Here is a 23,032-nt window from a genome sequence, read left to right on the forward strand (position 1 = left end):
ATTTCCATGTGTTAGTTTCTTACATAGGACAAACATTCATACCAATGGGTCATCACTCTGCCATCCTATTTCGAGCATCTAATAATTAATTATGGGGTGGGTGTAAATTGTAAGCCATGGACTTCTCAGGTTTCACGAGCTGTTCTTGAGAGCGAAATTCCTAATTAATTTGGACTCTAAACAATAATAAGAATCCAAAATGATTGATTCGTTTTTAATTATAATTCTTACCTACCCATAGATTCTGCTCTTAACGTTTTCCTGCAGGTGGGGATTTCCTTTCTTTTATTTTTCTCTATCTTCATTTCTGTGACGCAACTTCTTTGTCTCAAATTTAGGAACCATTAGAGTTTCTCCAGAAAAGCTTTAAGCGTCTATCATCACAAAGAGTAATCCAAGCTTTCTTCTTTTTCAGGTAGCAGGAAAGTAAGAAACTGTTTCAGGATAGAGAATTAGAGAATCGAAAGCTCCATAACTCATTTAGATATTTGAAGGTAGAGAGAAAGATGGCTTCCCAGAGCAATAGAAGAGGTATGGATGTCATGAATGATGAAACTGTAAATTCATTTTTTTTCCCATATTAGACAAGTATTGCTTTCTCTGCACAAGCTACAGATAAGTTGTCTTCCAGAAAAGAAGAAAGATGAAATTTGTCCTTTGTTCACTCTATAATCTATATTGGGTTTATCTTTCAATTTTTTTTTTTTTTTTTCTCCTTCTAGGATGACTATGATGATGAATTGAAAATAACTTTCTTTGTGCACACTGTACTACCATACATGCAATAATGTATTATGGGTTGTTGGCCAGGATGATGACAAGTTATAAGGTGGAGACAATTCACTCAGTGAGTGATGTCTTTGTTGAGTTCAATGGTCCTGCCAATAGTAAGTCTTCTTTGTTGGATTATTATGGACCCTATCCTCTTTTTGTTTTTCCTTGATTTTCTTCTAGGCAGTACTGGCCTACTAGGTACCCTGTTGTCATATGAACTTGGATTTGAGTTCCATTTTGGACCGAGTTTCCCTTGCACCCACGGCGAATGAGATTTCAATCACCACGTGTGATTAGGGGTGCGGGAGGAGGGGGATGTGATTTCTAGACCCTTGAATTACACGGTGAACTTCATCACACAGTCAAGGAAAACTTTATCCTCTTCTCTTTTAATGTAATGTTAGAAGATTCAACCACTAATAATGTTGTGATAAAAAAACGACTACAAGGTTCAGTAAGCCAAGTCAGTAACAGGAAATGTGTTATGATCTTCTATCAATTATTTACGAAAAAGATTTGATGTGGATTGATATAATCTTGAGTTCCCTCACCTGGGAGTGTCAATTTCAAGCCTGGCACGGTAGGCCCGATTGAACCCAACCGTGTAGAGCATGAACCGACCTGACCCGATTATCATTGGTCATTCCCAATGCAAGGGTGCTACCTGACGGGACTGAGACTGATCGATTAATAGCCCAACATGCTTAAAACCTGTTTATAGCCCGCTTAGAGCCCGTGTGCTAAGCCTGACACATTTATAATCGGATCATAGCCTGATTAGAGATAAATGTGTCATTCGCATGTTTAAAACCTTTCTAAGGCCGATTATTAATAGCCCCATTAGAGATCAATGCCGGACCAACTATTTACATATGGGAACATACCTAACATATAAAGCCCGAGTACTTAAACAGGTGGATCACGGTGCAAAATCCTTAAGTGGGGAAGCCGGATGATTCACAACTAATTGATACTCCTACAACCTCCTCACCTTATATACCAGTTCATTGTATCAAGGCAGCCAATCCTCAATTCCAATCTCACATAGAAAGGATGGTTCCTATGTCAACCTCCGACGAAAAGGCTACCTACTCTCAAACAGAGACCCTGGAATAGAATAGAATCACTTAGCAAAGGTTACCTAATCTGAAGTGGGCACAAATATTCCAACCAGTCTTGACTCTTGACTCTAGAATCTAGAGGAGGGACCAAATCTCGGCTGACAATCATATTTGTTAATAGCCATTATAAATAGATGAAAGAGCTTGTTTTGTTTCCTTGTCCTTTTTTAGCAACTCTCAAGTCTTAATCATCAGATCATGTGACATGTGGTGATCTCCAAAGAATTTTTTTTCTTGCTCAAAAATGATTCCTGTTTTGGTGAGAAGAGCTGAAGGGGGTAAGTTTCTTAATATTATCTTCTTTCCCTACCATGAATAAAAATGGTTTTCAATCTATACTGAATTAGTTAAAAGTATCACCAGACCATTTTCAAGCTAAACTAAAGTGTAATTGAAAAGGAAAAATAACATTTACAAATTAAGGAGATCTTGGCTTAAGCTGATAGGCCTCCAGATGATGTTGATGAGATGCAAGTGGCTCTTATCACGAGGTCAAAAGTGGTCCATGCACTACACTTTCACTCCCACAAGGCACAAACCCACTCTCTTGAGTCTTATCTAGTGCTACAAAGTTCCAAAAAATCCACCACCCACCACTCAGAATTTTCCTTACTTTTCCATGGATGGATTGTAGACATGGGGTTAAAACGACAACATTTTCAACGAAAAACAAAGAAACTGCTAGTGCTACAACAAGCGACACAAACATATTTTGCTCACATAATAAATGGTGGGACCCACACTAATATTCCATTATTTTCCATTCCATTGATGTAGCGTGTAGATCCTTTCTTGCACTGCCTTTGTAGGAAACCCTCCTTCAATTAAATTTTATTCAAGAATATTCAATGGCTTATGGCTCTTAGTAGTTAGGTCTTCAGAGCCCAACCTAAGAGAGAAAACTTCATTGCCTTGTGGCTTTCTTGTTTGAAATTTTATCACAACCATAGCATAAATGCAGTTACAATGATCTGTGCAAAGCAATTTGAACATCAAGTTTGAATATGAAGTAAAATAATAATTGATTTTTGATACTGAAGTATATATGCTCTAACTAAGCCAGTCTTCTGACCAGATCTGACAAACATTTTCGACACATTTCCTCCTCAGCTTTTTCTCTATCCAATTCCACTGATCCTTTGAATGGTGAGGCCGCATTCCTGATGATGAGGGACCGTGATGCTTATGAGCAAAAATCAATAGCTACAAAACATCTAACTAAAGCTTTCTCAAACCCATAAGCACCTCGAATCCCTCATAAGGATCGGCTTTGGCTACCTCAAGAGGGTGGCTCAGTTGGCAAGGTCCACGCCTCACAATTAAGAAGTCACAAGTTTAACTCTCTTTGAGCTTATCCATCAGAAAAAAAGTGTTCAACTTTAGTAGGTAGCACTTGCTCCCATCCATCCATTCTACTAGGCCTAACCACACCCTATTTGCCGCCACTAGACTTTTGAATACAGCCGCTAGGCATATCAGGAGTTTATCAAGACTTAACCTAGCCATTTGCATGCATGAGACACTATAATGTACTATTCACGACTTGTAAGAGAGCACTGTGCATGTTTATGCTAAGGAAGATGACATTCAAGGTTGGCAAGAAGCAAGCGATTATGATGATGATGATGATGATGATGATGATGATGATGATCATGACTACAATAGTGAGGATGAAATAGATGTTGAAGGCATTCAATTTGATTCTCACTAGCTCTCTCTAAATATAATTTGTAAACAATTGCGTGATAAACCTACTTAGTCAAAACTTCTTTATAACATACGAATTTTCGCATTCCCAACTGACGGTTCATTCGAATGTAAATGGTCTTGGAGCTATTTGTTGTACAGATAAACAATGGTGAAGAGGAAGAAGCCTGCCATCTACAACCAAGACACACTAATGTCAGAGGATATGCTTCAAAGTAAAATTGAAAAGCTGATCTCAACAATGGATGAAAACAAGATCTCACCATAGTAAACGAAGATCCATAATACGGAAAAGCTGTTGGTATAAATCTCTCATACTCGTTATGCCTGAATGGTCGTACTGGAATCTGTAAAGCAAAAATTCCAAACGTTCTATTAGTACAGGCAAGAGCATAGTTGTCATAGTGCCTAGGCAAACCAAGGCATTTGAGGGCGACAAAAAATAAGTTGACACCAACAACCAAGGTGCAGAAAAAAAGGGGGGCAGGATGCACAGGTGACACATTGACAATAATGGGCAAGGAAATACATCAGACTATGACTAATGGGTAAGAAGATATTAGAAAGTGTGTCATAAGGTAATGGCCATAGGATTATCGTCAATGTTACATCAGTTTTGTAGTATTAGCCAACTCATACAGGTGCATGGACACATCATACACGACAACTAGGGAAAAGTTCATTTGGACCGCATAATCGAGAGTTAATCCCCTGGAAGTCCACATTTAAGGCTATGTGCACAAATAATAGGATCATCCACAATACCACCCCCATACTCCTCCCCAAAAAAAAAAAAATTCTCTACATCTAGAGGACACCAGTACTTGCTCTTGTGTTAGATATCAAGGAATGTAATAAACAAGAGTTCCAAGAAATGCAATTGTAAAGAAGGAAACCCCATGTTCCACTGAAGCAGCCATTCTCAATATGATGCAACCTTTTTCCTCTAATCCTCTGTATAACAGCCACCCTAATGGTGACCAAGAACAGACCAGCCATTTCAGATTCAAAAGGAAAAAATAAAATAATAAAATAATAAAGAAGGGAAAAGAATAGCAACCTTGTAGTCCCCCAATTGTTCATTTATAAGGAAATATAATAAGTTCAAAAAACAGATCAAGAATATAGGGAAGGAAGACGGTAAGAATGAAGCAGAGAGAGGGACTGATGCAAAGGTTTGGCCATTCTTTGAAGAAGAGCCAGCAGAAGCCATGGTTTCTCTTTGAAAGGGGGTCAGCAGTAGGTTCACTTTCACCCACACTGACAGAGATGGCTCGGGAAACGAAAAAACCAAGAAGTGAAAGGAAGCTGTTGGCTGGGCTCTCTGGAGCTGAAAGGACGGGGATGGACCAGGTTTTGGTTTTCTAGTGCAAGGAGGAGGAGCAGGAGCCGATGTGATAGGTACCCCTATGTGTGTGCATGAGAGAGAGAGAGAGAGATCAGGGTAGTTACCAGTAGTATCTGGTGGCATCACAAGGGGCATGCAATCGTGTTTTCTGGAGAAATCTTGCCAAAATGGTGAGATTGTTGAAATTTCAGCAAAGGTCAAAAGTGAGAATAGCTTTGGCAATAGAAAATATCGGCAGTTCTTGCATGGATCACTTATTCTTCTGTGGGGGCCACAATTCTCCATTGAATAATTTTCTTGCAAATTGAACATAGCACAAATGAAAGCTCCTCTCTCACATATTCATTTAGCATTAAAATGGCTTAATTGGCATTTCAATTATTCTGTCTGAACAATTCCCACACCCAAAGGTGCTGTAAAAAGAAAAACAATTCAAAAGACCTACAGCATTTTGTCTAATGCCGACAATATTTCAGTAATGTGCAACACTGAAAAAAATGCACGCAAATTCATGCCTAGCTACCACTGGAGAAATCTAGGGCTCCAGTTGCTTGGTTTAACAGCATAAGGATTATATATATTCAGACAACATTGGAACAAATATAACAGAAAAGTTTTATCCGTACGGCCATACCTGCTTTGAAAGAGACAAGCTTGTGTATCCAAGCCTCTGGTATTCAACCTTGAACTGGAAGACTCCATAAACATCTGGTACCTTGAATGAAGTAAAAAAGAGACCCTGCAAGAAAACAGGTGCTCATATAGAGAGAGAATTTAAATAAAAGCATGCAAGATCACTTGTAATGGGAGAGAATTTAAATAAAAGCATGCAAGATCACTTGTAACGGCAAACTTGGAGATCCAAATGAGTACCTTCTGGTCTGTTGATAAGGTTTTCAACACATAGGGGCTCATCATGTAGAACTGCACTTGGACATCATCAGCCATATATGGTACCCAACTTGTACCAGACCATTCATAGATCTCCACAGAGTATTCCTTCAACCAGAAATAAAGATGCAAGTAAGAGGCAACTGAAAGTTTTTTGCCTTTCTTTTTTTTGGGGCGGGGCCGTGGGGGAGTGGTGGGTAATTTTCAACAGGAAAAAGAATGCTGCCTGGTCGCATGGCTCCTGTGCCCAGACACAGGAGTGCCTGAAATTACCGCCCTGCCCCCAAGAAATGAAAAATTCCATCCATGTTGATGCCCCTGCACAAACTCTTATAGACCCCCCCTCCAAAAAAAAAAAACTGGTGCACGGGCCACACATCCAGGCAGCAATCTCTTGCCCAATTTCAACAGATGGTGCGTGGAATAGCAGGAAAAAGGGTGTTAACAAATTACCAGGTCATCATTGATCCTGTATATTGCTGGTTCATCTGTTTCTCCAACTTTGTTGTGCCTAACATTCACTGCCTATAAAAGAGAAAGATGGCTCATTACCAAGATGCAGTGCAGCCAATATAATAATAAGAATAATAACAACCATAATGGTAAGAAAGACAAAGATAAGGCAATATAATATTGTAAAATTTATCCATAGTGACTGATTAAATAAGTGTTCGAAATTTCAAATAACTCTGGAAGTTCTTTCTTTCTCAAATACAATATCTGATAGTTTGGTTTGATTAAATTGGAATGCAAGAAGAAGAGAGCTAACTGAAATGACTCACCTTGAGATGACCCCTTTCATGGAAGACCCATTTGCTGAGTTCAGTAACGAACTGCTCATTACCAGATTTTTCAAATCTGTCATCACAAAGTAGGTATTCCATGAGTTTCCTGCCATCAACAGCATGCTTGTTTCACAGTATATAGGTTCTCTTGTGTAAAGACGGGTATAAAGTGATACTGATGCACAAATTGTGGACCAATACGCATTAGCTTATGTCACTGTATTGCACTTACAAACTAAAATATCCAGAAAACCAAACTAAATCCTAGATTCTATGTAAAGAAGTGTTAAGATCAACATCACAAATGAACTAAAATATCCCCAGGAAATTTTTTCTGAATAGTTCCAAAATGAATGGTATTAAATTATTGCAAAACACTCCCACACTATCATCTGCAGTCCATTGGTAGTCTTCAACATTTTTTTTCTCTCTAAATCTTTAACAACATGCCAAAGCCAAAGACCCTTAGGGTGGAACTAAACAATAGGGTAAGAAACAAATGTACAAAGTGATGGTTTGGAAATCCGATTTGGATTGCATGGGCCCACCCGGATACTAACCCCACTCAAATAATCAAGTGAATGGCAAATCCATAATTAATGGAAACAAGCTATCAAAGAGAATAGGAGCAATGGTAAAAGCAAATTTGTGTAGAAAGGGTAAACTAGAAATTAAGAAAAATTAAAGGACAAAGCAGAATATCATAAAAGGGAAGGGTAAAGTTGGAACTCAGCCATTAAGATAAGAGGGATTAAAACCAAAATGTCGTGGGACTCATCTTCTACCTTCGACCACAAAAAGAAAGGAGAGACAGTAGCAGGAAAACAGTCCCGATTTGGAGAAGAAATCTCCCTCAATACAGGTCAGACCGAGTTGGGATTTAGGGAGGGTGTCACAAGTAGGAGACCTATCAGATTCAATTCGCATAAGCCCCCAAATCTTGGTTGATGGAGAACTGTACAACTGAGAAGCAGTACCTGGTGGAAAACCAGATTCTTTCAGGTAAGGCGAACTCCTTCGTTAGGTAATCAATCAAACCACAACTTGGGACGAAGATGGGTAACTCAAGGCACTCCTGAGTGCAAGCAATAATCTGGCTTAACAAACTACCATTGATAGACGTTAGGTTGCTGAATAAATATTGGCAGAGGGAAAATTCAGACCTGTGTCTCCATTCAGAATTAAGCCCAAAAGAATAACAATATAAAGAAGAAGAGAAGAAGAGGTGGTGGTGTCAGAGGGAAGGGAGAAGAGGGAGAGTGTGGGGGGGGGGGGGGGGGGGGGAGGAAGCTCACATAAAACACCAAAGGCCACGCAAGCTCTCAAACCAAAATAATCTAACTCATTCTTTCCGTCTAATTCTTAATAGGAGGCTTACATGTGCTTAAATTAAAAAATAAAAAATAAAAAAAAATAAAAAAATACTATTCTAGTTTGGAAACACAAATTAAATAGGAAACTAAATCCTAGTAGCTATCTCCTACTTAAACTATCAAAATAAAAGATTACATGTTAATCCCAAAAATATAATTAAATAAAATTCTAAAATATTCTACTAGACCAAAGACCCAAATTTGGACCCAGTCCTCAGTCTGGGATCCCAAACGGGTTTAGGCTGATCCATGGAAGCACTCTTGCATCATGTCGCCAGGAAAAGACCCTATAGCAGAGTGGAGCCTCTTAGAAAGGGCTATATGAACCGGTATATGAACCAGAGTGGGCCACAGTGGATGTCAGTTCAGAAGCATGGTGGTATGTCACAATCCGATATCAATGATATGGGGGCTGATCCCACATTGGTTACGAAAGGGATTTCGTGTGGGTTGATATGGTCTTGGGTTCTCTCACTTTGTAAGCCGGTTTAGGGGTTTGAGTTCTCCCAAGGTTCGTATCATACTTTTCACCGGTACTACTCATAGCACCAGAACAGCACCCATCTCTTCCCATCTTTCAATGTTAATTCTCTACTTTTTTCAATTTCAACCTCTTCTACGAGTTCTATTCACAGGTACTGTTCAAAGACCTTTAGTAGTAACTGCTTTCTTACTCTTTTCCAAATTCTCCTCCTTCTTCAAGGCCTATTCAGTCCTAACACTCTTCCCATTTATTCCTTGTGGTTCAGTTCTAGAAATCTAAACCTCTTGCTGTCCTATGTCACCATGTAATAATTATGAGACAATTTTGCATAAACAAGCACATAATTCACAAGGATAATCCACTTACAAGTACAATCATTGTTTAGAAGATAAATGGCTAACATAACATATGCCTAGTAGGCTAGGATAATGGAAATTATACTTGGATGTTTTATTTTTATCAATGTATGTCTTTCCTTACTTTTGTCTCATATTGCATAACTAAACTTAATATTAAGGCCTTAATATCTGTGCTACTGCGACAATAATGAAATGTATTTTGTTGAGAAGGGCATCACAACATCTAATAATCATATTTAACACCAGTACAAGTCCATGTCTAGTCATAACACTAACTATAACAGCATATAATGGAATTAGATTCTGGAATACTGTGTCACCAGACCACTGCAGTTTACAATTATACATTTATCTGGACATTCATATTTTTCAAAGATGAAAAAAAATCATATCAGAAGAGACATAAAATAGCTCTGATGGACCAATATAAACAGGACAGCAGACAATTAAAAGATATCAATCATCAAATCTCACTCACTTGGTTGAACTTCCAGCCTTCTGAACACCTGATCTAAACAATCTGAATCACAGAGAAAAGCTTAATCAGAGGACATTAGTATATTTAAAAGCAAGCCAACAACAACTAGAAGGTATTACGTACCGATTGCTGAAGAGGCTTAAAGATCCAGAGATCAATATACGTGCATTATTTCTTGCCTACAATAAAATAAAGATATCAAATGAATAAATGCTTCGCAAAGAATGATTGGAGAAATCATACTAATTAACAATAAAGTACATGGAAAATCCCCCAAACCCCCGACACCAACACGAGGCAGGATTTGGTCCCAGGTTTCTGTTGTCAAACTTGCAATATTTCATCATGTCTACATGCTATGATACCACTGCCACAACCACCGAACAAAGACTTCCTCTTCACAAATAGCAAAATTTTATTTATTATATAAGAGTAATAAAGCACAAGGGCACCTGCCTGCCTAAGTGATAGGTTACCAAAAATACAAGGTAAATTTTTCAGTACACAGGCAGCACTTGCAAGAAACACTACATCCACTGTCTTCTTGGTTTGAAAAAAAAAAAAGAAAAAAAAATCTTTGGAGAGGGTGGGGAAGAGACAGTTGAAGTGGGAATCTGCACAAAGGACCTGATCCCAAAACACCCAGATAATTTTGCACTGGGACTATCGATCCAATCACACAAATTGTCTACCATCCTGACTTTTGTAAGCCCATAGGAATAATGTAGGCTGGTTGCACTATGTATTGGATCATGATGTTCACAGGAAAGAATCCGATCTGGTCAGGTGACCTGTTTACACAAGCTGTTTGAACCACCAGAATCTACAAATACAAAAAATAATATGTATATTTTTACAAAATTGTTAAAAGTTATTTATAGTATGTTCCAAGGTCTGAAATTTATATTTAAACTGTTGTTAGATAGACACACTTAACCACCATCAAAAGAATTTAATTCTCTCTCACATAAGAGTCACTTGGACAGCTTCTGAATGCTTCAGAATTTAGCTATCAGTGACATCCCAATAGTAATAAAACATTCTTGGAACAGAGGCATTCCTCCTCCCTCAAATAGTCTATAATGCAACAGCAAGCAGAAACTTATACAACTTCTCTACTTAATATGCACGAGAATAAAATCGTTTCTCACTACATTTCTTTATCTGAAAAAACTAATAGGGGCAAAATTGCAAAAGCTTTGATGGAAAATGTTTCCAAGTATTAGGATTCATAGCATCTTTCTTGGTTAACCCACATGATCATGAAAACCATTACAGTGACTGTGGACTGCATAATTAGGGAAAATTTAACACGAAAAAAAAATAAAAAAAAATAAATAAATATATATATATATAAATAATCACTAAAGAAAACATTGGTAAATAACACACTGAGTCCAGAAAACACAATACTTGCAACAGCTTACAAAATAAAGCCACCAAATCCTAGACACGTATTAAAAAATTCAGCAAGGGAACTATTTAAAATGATTAAGCTATAAAACATGCATATTAGCTTAATCAGTCGAACTTCATGCAATGGAGACCAATGATCAAGGCTATAACTTTCCAATCTGAGGGAGGATTCAGAGAAGAATGAAAATCCTCACATGTTATCCAATGACTTACAGAAAAGCTAAGATAAACTTCTAGAGAAATACTTCTGTGGACTTTAAGAAAAAAATAAATCACATGCAGATACACCAACAAGATTAAAAACATGTGAGTGGGAACAGTAACTGGTGACCAAGTGTTTGTTGTTGGCACTGTTTGTTCAGTATACAATAATGATAAAAGACACTTTTCTTTTTCTTTTCTTTTCTTTTTTTTTCTTTTTTTTTTTTTTTGGGGGGGGGGGGTTGTGGGTGTGGGATATAAATGAACAGCTAACTGTGGACTGCTTTTATTTTGAAAATAAAAAATAGCCTGCACTGCCACTAATGCAAAATATGTTTACAGTTTTGAAAAGACAGTAAAGTAGAAGAAAACAGGTAACAATTAATATTGATCACCAAGAGATACCCCAACACATATTTTGGCTCTCGGTTAAATCACCCACAGGGAGGGTGACATAAAAGACTACAACCATGGCATCAAGCAACGTGGATGAAAAGGAGATGTTGCTCTCAAGCAAGAAGTGGCCAGCAACAACAATCATAACCTTATCCCAACTAAATGGGGTAGGCTACATGGATCCAATATAGGAATAAGAATATAAAGAAGCAACATAAGTAAGGTAAGATGAGGTAAAAAGCAGATAAGAGAAGAAGTTAAAGAAGTAATCCCAGAAGCATCACATGAACATCCCCCAAGGAGTGGCCAATACATGCTAATCAAATTGAAGGGAGGACATTTAATGCCCAACTGTAAAACCAACCACCTAGTGGCAAAGAAAATTGAAGCAGCAAAAAAAAATCACAGCACAAACTTATAGCTAAGATAAGGATATGAACAGCATGAATGAAAAGGGTAGGAAAGATGAGCAGGTGGAATTTTTAGGCAGCCTCAAGACAACACACAATAAAGATAAAATTTGAGACCTGGACATTCTTCAAATTGCCAAGTTCGGCCAATGATTAGAAGATACCCTAATTAGTAGTGGAAGCCACAGGCAAGACAATGACTAGGTTCTTTCTCAACTTTGGCCATCTTTCTTTTATTAAATTTTAGTGACTGAGACACATACATATACATTCACAGAAACAGTTAAATTACCTGCACAACTGAAACTAAAGAGATTGCAGATCCTGTGAGCGATGGAGGAGTTGACAACTTGTTCTTTGGATTAGCAGAATATGCTGATGGTGAAGCTGATAGAACTTTCAATACCTACAAAATATGGAAAAAGATCATGACAAGGACACATATCAAGCAGGCAAGGAGCACTGACTGACATTAAAAGCATAAACATTAGTAGGTTCACCAGACTCACATTGGATACATAAACTAAGAAACAAATCAATCACAAAAATCACTATAGTAGTTACCAGGTTATTGGCAGGATTTAATGTGTGACCGACTCCTTGAAAAAGGACAGGGACCTGCAACATGTTATTCAAGAATCAATCAGGAAAGCAAACCAAGATAGTTGAATATTATGGCTCTAAATATAAAAGAAAAGAAATGAAATTATCCCAAGTTCCTATGAGGAAATTTTTTCTGGATAACAGCATTTGATTACTGGTAGTTCAACCAAATTTAGGCCTCATTTATGCAGCTTCTGCCAATGCACAAGTGCATTTTTTATCAGCAGAAGCACAATTCGAATGGGTGTATTTAAGCTGGTAACAATTTGAGATAAGGTTCTTTCAAATCCGAAAGAATAAAACATGCAATTGTTGAAAACTAATACATATGCGTTACCAAATTACAATAACGTGCAAACTTTACAATTACTTTCCATCCACAGAGGGACTTGAAATAGAAGTAAAGCTGAACCAACATACACTTAATGTAGTCTCTGTGCCACATTATATGCAAAATATTTCAGCATACATACTGGGAAACACAAAACAAAGCCCTAAAGATTAGTAAAAATCTTCAAGGCTACTTTGGATATCTTCGTCTAAAAATCAATATTAACTTGCCTCTAGAATTTTTCTGCCTAGAATGACCTCAGATTGAATGAAATCGTCACTAGCAATCAGAGTATGATCTCCTTCGGTTTTTGAGACTGCATAGCTGGTGTGGTCAATAACCATGGCTGCAGGATCCTGCGCCAATAGAGAAATAAGACAACGTTGGTGATGATAAAAGTGAAGCAGACGATTGAAGAAAAGACAACTATGAAAATGGTATTTAGCGAAGTGACTGGTAGATGGAGATCCCCATTCGGAGACAGGATCACTGCCCACACTAACCTCGTCAAACTCAACTCCACATTCTGTGGCAATATCCCGAATCAAATCAGATGCAGAAGCAGCGGCAGCAACAATCAAGTCATGGCCCGAATCTACGAAATCCAGTACAGCAGCCAAGTCCACGGATCCCCCGAAACCTGAAGAAATTTTGTGAAAATACATAAAATTAAACCACATTTAGATAATTGAAATCCATCGCCCCATTGAAATACTTCGAACTCTGCGTCGAATAGATTGGAAATTTTCCACAAAGCCAAATAATGTGTAAAACTGAATTCTTTTGACAATGGAGAGACAATTGGTGTGTAAAACTCACGCTCGATCGTCGGAGAAAAGAGAATCAATCCACCATATAGGTACTGTCCGTATCGCTGCAAGGAAAGCTTTGGATCGTCTGCGAGCTTGAAATCAAGTTCAAATCCTCGAGTTTGCAGAGACTTGAAGAAAATTGAATGGGATGATTTGATCGCGAAATCATCCAACAGTACGAGGATTCGTCGATCCGTATGGTTTTCAGAAGAGAAAGAGCTGCCAAGCAATGGGAGCAATGAAACTATTGTCACGAAGATCAAAAGCTTCGCCATTATTTCGAGGGTTTTGGAGTTTGAGAGTTTCAGCTCCTAGCTTCGCACTGAGAAACGCTCGCTAACGTTTTAGATGAATTATTCACCCAATTGACTTGACCGAATCGTGCCTGAACAATTAAATAGCCGAAATTTCGGACATTTCGGAGTATCCCACATGAACCATTCCGGAATTTCGGACATTTTTTATGTTTTCTTTAAAAAAAAAAATTCATAATAAAGCATGTGGCCACAAAAACAAAAAATATTTGGACATAGGGTCCACGCCCATACACAAGGGTGCGCCCCTGTAGGGAACTGGAGTCAATTCTGTAGCCCTTATGTCCCACCCAAAAAATTTCTATTCTTTAAATATTCAAACTATAATGGAATTCTCAATCTTTCAAGTGTTTTTTTTTTTTTTTTTTCTGAAAAGTTTCAAGTGGGTAAATGATATGACAATTTCAATTGTTAGATATCTAGTGAATGGCTTTGATGAGCCATATGTTACGTTTATCCATGGGTTGCCCAGATGGTTAGGATGAATTGAAGATTGTGTAGATACACATATGATCCCAAGTTCGATTCCCCATTTAGACATCTACGATTTAAGTGGAGATCATGGGGATTGATTGCACCATTCCAATCTGACTGATACTGATCGTTTCGTTTTTTTGAGAACCATGCTCATGATTGAATAAAGCTCTTAGAAGTAAATATTTTCAGTATAAATAGATACTCCTTTGTCACTTTTAAACTTGGGTGGCTTCACTCACGCAGAACTGAGAAATCTTACTCCTTTCGGTTTAGGTTATCTGATAATCCAATTGAACCAAACTTGGAGACAAATGCTAGGGGCCATGTGAAGAAACAGAGTGAAGAGGCAGTTTGAAGTTTAGTTTCTTGCAATGGCAGTAGAGTGATAATGATGAATCAGAACTTTTCAGGAGGCAAACAAGCAGGAATAGATAATGCTCCAACTGGTTAGATCTAACAGTCTAAAGTTAAAACAAAAATGATGAAACTTTCTATCTAATACCAACAATAATTGCATAACAAACTTGAAATTTTACTAAACATGCTAAGCAAAAATTTCAGCTAAATCTCTTAGATATCTTTAGAAAACATGGCAAAGGTATTTTTCACTTTTCAAACAATTAGAATACATTCAGTTTGAATTTACAGTGAATGTAATTTCCCCCCCCCCCCCCCCCCCCGCCCCCCCCCACCCCCACACCCCCAACCCCCACCCCCAATTTATAGTGCTCAGTTTTGCCATGTAATGAAAAAGAAAAACCATATTTTCAGGAAACACCTCAGGACCTGGCAGATGAATCCCTAAACAATCTGCTGCAAAATTTCTTTAGATGAATTTGACGTTGTGCAGGGACTTGAATCTCAATTCCTTGGATCAAGTCCTAGTCTCACAGTTGGATCACATCCTCATTTGCTCATCTTTATGTTTCCGTGTCAGTTGATGAGGGCTAGAGTGCTAGGCTGTCAGGATGGATACACAGAAAGTTAAATGAAACTTCATATCATCTCTTTCTCTTTTGAATTTGAAGTTCGAGCAGCATCACGATCCCGCCCAAATGTCAGATACAAGGGGCTATAAAATAAGCAGCACACACCAAAGGGAATTGCCATCATTGAGAGAAGCCCCCTTGAGAGAGCGAAGGCCTCCTGCACAGACCCTGACACTAGATTCACAGATTTTGGGTCATAGCCGTAAACCTTCTCTGAAAGCATTCCAACGATGGGGGCCGCAAATGAGGAGAATGATCCTTCAAAGGCCCGATCAAATGCATATATCATGGTCCGGTGCTTTGCAGGGACCACCTCAGCAAACATGGGATTATTTGCACAATTTCCACACCAGCTGATGGTGAGGCCCATAAGGAAAAGGGTGATGGCAAATGTGAACCAGCTGCTGACTGACTGTGGGATCACTGTGAGGAGGAACCATGAGAATGGGATTCCCATAAAAGCACTGAACTGGGCACACATGATACGGCCAGAGTTTGGGTAGAGGTGTGACATATGATCTGCTACTAGTCCACCAAGGAGGTTCCCCATAGCACATCCAATAGCAAAAAGGCTGATGAGTGCCGCTGAATGACTATGATCAAAGCCTGCAAAAAGAGTCAAATGAAGTTCTATCTTATATAAATAGATTAGATACAGAATATTATAAAATAGAAATACTCACGGAATATCATAAAAAGAGAAATACTTAAGTGCAGGGAATCTATGAAATCTACACAGATTTGGCATGGATTTAGCACCAACTGTGGCATACAAACAATGCAACTGCAGAGGTAAATGTCACTCCGTGGACCAGAATCGACCAACGGGGTGTCAATACCAACCCACTTTATCAGATCCCAGGGTATCTCATAGCCCCTTACATTCTTAGACCCTAGATAACTTGTCTTTTAATCTTCCATCAAACAAGAACAAATTAGTAAGAAAGAAGTTAAGGAAACATTCCCAAAAAAGTCTATGGTAATCTTCTCATTTAACAGACAAGAAGTATTCAAGCCTTCCATTTCAACAACTTTCATTTCCAAAACCAGCTTCTGAATATCGGCTGAATATAGATGAAGAGGTCTAAGGAAACACATACATAAAGAGGCTGAGGGGAGGCGTCATCTTTTTATGTTGATTGGATTCAAATCGTATGGTGGCATCTTACTCCAGCTGTGGAACCTGGTACTGATTCCTGGATGAGTGTCATCTCCAATTTAAATGTCGAAACAGCCTCTCGACATTCTTGGGGTAAGGCTGCATAGTTCCCCCCCCCTCCCGAGACCTTGCACATGTGGGAGCCTCGTACATCGGGTACATCTTTTTTTACTTTTGACGAGAAATGTAGTAATTTTTTTATTCTTGAATTGGAACCTGCACTCACCAATTAGTTCAAACCACATTGTGAAGAAAACCATGGCAGTCCACGGCAGTGAACCAACAATCCCCTGCAGGACAATGATCTGAAATGTTTGAACTTTTGTAACGGATTTCACAGCTTTCCAGGATTCCATCCAAGCGGATGGTGGACCGCGCTTTCGTATCAAATTGTTCCTGTGAAAAAGAGCAATCAAGTTTTTCGAAAACAAAAATGTAACATTAGCACAAAAGGTAAAAACAAATTAACCAAGATTGAGAATAACAATGGAATACTACACTTTCAGAAATACGGCCCAGGTTGTAATCGCATGGCAGATGCATATTGATGATCCTATGTGGACAACATAATTCGTTTGAACATGTAACAAGGAAACTACATTTTCATAAATTTTTTCCTGTTGTATTCACATTCCAGATGACAACATAATTTGTCAAGTTTACCTTGTAGCCAGCTATTACTTCTAGGCAACAGCTTGGGTCTGGGGTTACAAACCAGCAGGAAAATCTGAGGCCCCCACTAGTTACCATGTACCTCATTTTCAGAGGATAGGAACATAGCATTATCACACATAAAGATATTAAAAAGGTGAAAAATCAGCTTAAAGACATGAAAAGAAGAAAATTATGCATTGTCTACTGCACTCATTTAATTGGATGAAAAAGAATCCATTGAAGGCCCTAAGAGTAATGCACAAATGAGTTGGTATAAAGATGATCTGAATAATATATTAGGATGATCCACATGGAGATGTGTCTTGATCTGAACACGAGACACGACAAGTTTTGGGTTCCTGTCGACCCAACTGAAGGCCTATGGTCCAAACACCTGACGCAAGACACTCCATTTCGTTCCACCATTATAGTTTTCAAGTGCATTAGCTTATTTGAACCACATTCATTTTACATTTGCATATATAAATGGGCAGTTAATAATTATAACCTCAGAATTTATGAAATAATGTGTTAAAATGTATGATATCACGTTTTGCCATGTTGTTTCCTTGTTACATGATCTATAACCACTCAATCAATTACATATTTTGGAAAGTGAAAAAAGAAAAAGGGTGAACCACCATGAATACCATAAGGATTGATGAAGATACCAATTGCAAAACATTGATGGGCCTGTCAAACTTAAAGAAATAATTGATACCTCTCAGAAATGTCCCCAGTCGCATTAGTGGTGGCAAGTGTTCTCCTTGGGTCGACGACGAACAGAAAGACAAGGAATCCAATTAGTGAACTCAATAATGCCATCATAATAAAGGCACAGCGCCATCCAGGTATTCTCCAAAATTCCCGACCAGCCATAACTGTTGCCACAACACCACCTCCTACTCCACCCACAGCACCAACAAGGCTAAGCATCCCAAATCCTCTCCCTCGAACACCATCCAGATAGCTATCAGCTATGAAGGACTGCAGTGCTGGTATAACGATGGCCAAGCCTACACCATTTATGGCTCTCCAGAAAGCAACCTGCAGAAAATGCTGGCTGGCACCTACTGCAGCAGTAGATAAGGCCCAACAAACAGTGCCCATTGCAAGAACTGTAGGACGGTCATAATGAAGAACTAATATACCAGCCAAAGGTGATGACAGTGCCTGTACAAAGTTCCTTATGAATGTTAGATATCCAAGATCAGTAGGCCCAGCAGCAAAAGCTTCACTGACTTCTTTGTAAACAGCAGGAAGGAGGTTCTCATCAGCACGTTCCATTATAGCAGCCATGTTGATGAGAATAAGAGAGAGAGAAATCCCAAAGACCGTCCTTGTTCTGGGAGATGTAAATATAACAGAAGCATTGAAGAAAGTCAATCCATAAACACGATAAGAGTCTCTTCAGAAACAACCAAACAGATTCAAAAGGGTAAAGAGTATAGGTCAGCATCTTATTTCTTATAAACCCCACAAGTACCTTTTCACTTCTAAATTTTAAATTATTCAGTGATACTTACTTAAGCTTACATACTTAAGAAGAACCATCAGTGAAGGGTTATAATCTGGATATCCAGTATGCAAGAGCAAAGAGTAGTAGAAAAGTCAGAACAAAATCATTTTACAGAACTCAACCAAAATAATAACCAAAAATAAATAAATGAAAATTGGATAAAGTTGGGCCTCAGCTAAGACATAGTGCTTTCCCTTGCAGTAAGTTATCTAGGTCATAGATTTCTCATACATGAGTACCCAAGCCAGTATCCTTAATGATCATTTAGTCAACTCAGGTCCCTTGGGCAAATCCCTATTCCTACAACTTGGTTCTTACTATGTCTCTCAAAGAGTGGAGATCCTCAGTAATCACCAGGACATTGGAAGGTAAATGATGGAAAATACTTTGTACAGTCACCCCACTACATTGAGATAAGGGCTTAATGAGTTGTGAAATTGAATTTTAACTTGCAGTGACCACCGTCATCCCACCATACAATATTGTATTCTGGATTTGTTTCTTCTTAAGGGAAGCATATGTTTTGACCGATTGTGTCTCACCCAGCTAATTCCTGGCAAAACTTATTTTCCTGATTTTGGTAACTTCGTAAACAGGGTTGAAGTCAGAATTGGGATGTCAACATGTGATGAATAGAGATTGTAAGCTTTTGACACATTAATATGATATATTGAATAGTGTTAAGTTTGTGTGCTTACTAAAATGGTAATGTGTTCAAGTCTTCATAATTTCACCTAGATAAAGTCTCCCTTAATAAATTTTAAGTTTTAATAAATATCAGTTGCATAAATATAATAAAATATATGTAACAACCAAGATGAAAAGAAGATTTGGTCACTGTCTAGAATCTGGGTCCAGGTTGGAGAGAGAGCCACAAAAGCCACCTCAATATCTTAATCAGACCTCCAACCCAGTCCCATTTCTCGCCACACCCAATGTTCTTTAAATGAAAGCAAATTTTGAGAAATCACAAGTTTAAAGTTGTATCATCATCACCAAACGATCTTTTTTTTTTTCTTTCATTTGGATAACATACATCTTGAAATTGGAGAAGAAAAAACTCCATATATCTTCAAAGGAAACTAGTAAGGTTGTATGTTGTATCATGTGTTATAAAATGAACCAACTCTGCACAACCAACAGAGAGCAACTAATTGAGCAGGCCTACCAACTTATTTTTCAAGCTGTAGGGGTGATAATAAGTCATTTGCATCAGAACTTTTTAAATATTGAAACAATTAATATAGGGAATTCTCAATGTTGCACTAGCAAAAGAAAGGGAATAAAATAATAGAAGCTAATAAAGAATATATCAAGGAAAATGAACTTTCAACTCTAGCACAATTTAATGGACTAAACTATGTACAACCAGCTGTTAAGAACTATTTGAGATTGACCACCAACATATTGTTCGAGGTTCCTTTCAACTCTAGCACAACTTAACGGATTAAACTATGTACAACCAGCTATTAAGTACTACTGGAGCTTTCCCACCAACATATTGTTCAAGGCTTCAAACGGCAGGGATGAGAATAAGCTTGCCAACTCAAGCAAGAGAAGTCTTAAAATAGTGAACAATCAATAAATCCCTACAACTCTGCTGATTTTTAAGTTTTCTAACAAAAGAAGAGACAAATAATGAAAGAACTTATGAGGGAACAAAAAAGATTAATTCCTTTCTAACCATATCAATTACTTTGCCTTGGGCAACATTTTATGAAAACGGTTTCTAATCTCTCTACGTGACCCAAAATTCTTTGAAATTCATATCCAACATAGCCTAAATCCAGTTGCCTTCTTTCTAGTCCTTAAGAATGCCAAGCTCCGTCGTGAAGTGTTTTGTTATCCATGCCATCACCATGTTATACAAGAGAAATTAGATGCAACATGAAAGAGTTAAATAGGGACTTCATTGATTGCTAGAATGATAATAATGAATGACTTGATTTAATGAAGATTTTTGATAGTTCATCATCATGAAAATTAAACCCCCAGGGGTAGCTCAGTTGGCGAGGACAAACAACACAATTAAGAGGTCATGAGTTCAACTCTGGGGCCTACCTAAGAAAATCATGAAAATTAGCAAGGCAGGCATATTGACACACAGAAGCTCATATTTTCAAGTGGTCTATTATCTATGCCATTAAAAGATGGAGCAAAACACTAAACAAATGATACAAAAGTATCAGCCGGTGTGGTAGCACCATTGATGATCTATCTCTATGTAGGCTTAGTGCCCATAGGAACAAGTAATTAACTAAGAGAGAGGAATGCAGTGGTTCAAAGAAAGGACAAAGTGATGAGGGAGTGATATTGGGGACGCAAAACCTATGCTTACGAATTACGATTATAAAAATATCGAAATGATGTTTCCACTCAACTTAACTGATAATTAAGAAAGATACATAATTTTTAGACAGGTATTCTCCATATATTTGTTATTAACAGTTATAAAAATTCTTCACCTATGACCCTCCTAGTCGTGCCATGTAGATTGGTGATGCGGCAATTCTGACCATTGGATATCTAGATAATGGTTTAGATTGACCACTTTCCAAATTTTATATTTAAATTCAATATGTACCATCCCATTTATTTCCATGCACCCTTTTGGTAGTACATTTGCCCCTCCCAGACCCTACAGTAATGGGAGCCTCATGCACTGGATTGCTCAGCCTCTTTGTTGGTCTTGGATTTTTGAAAGGTTTATGTTGCAACTTGGTCAACTCCATTTGAGCTAAAACTTGACAGAGGACCTTTGGGTCTACCACTCCACAAAACTTCAGAAAAAGGTGACCTCTCGACAAAATTTCAGCCCCCATCAGACCAGCTTTGTGAAACAAAGGTGGGCTATAGAAACCCTATGAACAGGCGCGGTCCTAAAACCAGCTCCCTTAATCTAATACAACTGTTTGCTAGTAGGAACCAAGTTGATTCCTTCAAAATTGATTAAATAAGCCCATCCATTCACACCCAGTAAGCCACTTTACACTTTTTCCAAATGCTCCCTACTCGAGAGTTTCGAATGACCACTCGAATTAAGTGAGGAGTGTAGTAGCCTATATACTCCAAACAATTGCAGATATTATTTCTTGACGAATGGTTAGTAATGAACAAGAACCACAACCCATGACCACAGAAAGAGGGTTCTAAAAATGGCAATCCACAGAGAAAGAGACGAAGCTGACTCACTCTCAGTAACTAGCCCCATCAAAATTAATCCTGAAAACTCTATTCGATCAAACATTTAAGAGAGAGAGAGAGAGAGAGAGAGGGGGGGGGCAAATCTCCTAAGTTCTGAATCTTCAATTGATCGACAGAACAAGAAATGAAACAAAAGAGGAAAAACTGGAAACCAAAAGCAACTCACTTCATCCTCGAGCGATGTGTACGTCTCGAAAGCAATACTTTTGAACGATGAAGATGGCGAGATCCCAGTATCCATGGGGCCATGCGTCAAGAAATGGATTGTGGAAACTCGAAACAGGTACATTGACGATGCTTTTTCTATGGATCTAGGGCACCCATATGAGGCAAAAAAGAATCCAAGGTCACGGGGACACATTTGGAAATGCAGGAACAATAAATGGAATATTATATAGAAAAATTGATTAGATGATGCAGATAGTCATGGCTATAAGAAACAAAATGATGAAAATCCACAACCAGATTCGTCTTATGGAGCACTGGAGGAATCAATTTCAAAATTTCTTTCTTTCCTTATCTGTCCATCTCTTTGGGTCTTCCTGTGCGTGTTCTTGGTGGCTTTGGCTTATTGGATTGCTTTGAAATTGAGAAACTGAAAATCCACGAAAGCTTTAACCTTCATCTGGATAACCTAACATTCAAATGTTGAGCGAGATGGATTTGTCTTTTGCAGGAACCACGAACGTGGCAGCTTTTCGATTCCTCAGTTTTCGTCCACCTCAGCCTCTTGAATGGAACTCCAAAGAATGCCATGTCAGCATGATCGGACGGTCACAATCTCACAGGTAGCTTCTTAATGTGGTCTCCTCAGTTAGCAGATATGGAATGACTTCAACTGAGATTTAATTGGTTCCAAGTGGTGTAGCATGAAGTTGGACAAAAGGCATTCGCCTATTGGTTAGAATTGGTCCAATCAGCTCCAGCTCAAAACTTTGAAGATTTAACCAAGCCACGCATGATGGCCACCTGGCTATACCATAGTATAAGGCAGTCATAAAGTCCCACGTGGCTGCTTAGTTTGACGTTGACAAGAGGAAATAAGGGTCTCCATGAGGCTCGTGACATTGTAACGAGGTCGAGTTTTGTAGGCCGGCCCATCCCGGCCCAAACAGAGAACTACAGTGAAACCTGGCCCGGACCGTCTCTATCTGTCTTATTTTTTTTCTTCTTTTTCTTCTGCTTTCTCTCTCTCATTCTTATTATTATTTTTTTTTTTAAATAAGA

At 38.3% G+C, this 23,032-nt stretch overlaps 2 protein-coding genes across 3 annotated transcripts; both read right to left on the reverse strand.

Moving 5' to 3' along the window:
- Positions 1-3,571: 3,571 nt before the first annotated feature.
- On the reverse strand, positions 3,572-13,853 carry LOC122074812 (dolichyl-diphosphooligosaccharide--protein glycosyltransferase 48 kDa subunit-like). Its single transcript, XM_042639780.1, has 13 exons — positions 13,497-13,853; positions 13,181-13,317; positions 12,908-13,033; positions 12,308-12,361; positions 12,036-12,149; positions 9,444-9,499; positions 9,321-9,362; positions 6,624-6,699; positions 6,295-6,366; positions 5,824-5,949; positions 5,585-5,689; positions 3,866-3,949; positions 3,572-3,776 (listed from the first exon to the last, which is right to left on the reverse strand). Exons 1-13 carry the CDS (start codon positions 13,762-13,764, stop codon positions 3,729-3,731), a joined length of 1,308 nt encoding a protein of 435 aa, XP_042495714.1. The 5' UTR covers positions 13,765-13,853; the 3' UTR covers positions 3,572-3,728.
- A 1,140-nt stretch (positions 13,854-14,993) lies between these two features.
- LOC122074833 (multidrug resistance protein 2-like) lies at positions 14,994-22,503 on the reverse strand. 2 transcript variants are annotated; one of them, XM_042639802.1, is made up of 4 exons: positions 21,972-22,503; positions 17,804-18,255; positions 16,655-16,824; positions 14,994-15,875 (listed from the first exon to the last, which is right to left on the reverse strand). In XM_042639802.1, the coding sequence occupies exons 1-4, from the start codon at positions 22,164-22,166 to the stop codon at positions 15,277-15,279; spliced, it is 1,416 nt and encodes a 471-aa protein (XP_042495736.1). In that variant the 5' UTR covers positions 22,167-22,503; the 3' UTR covers positions 14,994-15,276. The 2 variants fall into 2 exon arrangements, with proteins under 2 accessions (XP_042495736.1, XP_042495735.1); XM_042639801.1 differs by having other exon boundaries at positions 17,804-18,427; positions 21,972-22,501.
- Between the last annotated feature and the right edge of the window lie 529 nt (positions 22,504-23,032).

Source organism: Macadamia integrifolia, chromosome 3 (assembly GCF_013358625.1).
Source record: "Macadamia integrifolia cultivar HAES 741 chromosome 3, SCU_Mint_v3, whole genome shotgun sequence".
In the NCBI taxonomy this organism is placed as follows: Eukaryota; Viridiplantae; Streptophyta; class Magnoliopsida; order Proteales; family Proteaceae; genus Macadamia; species Macadamia integrifolia.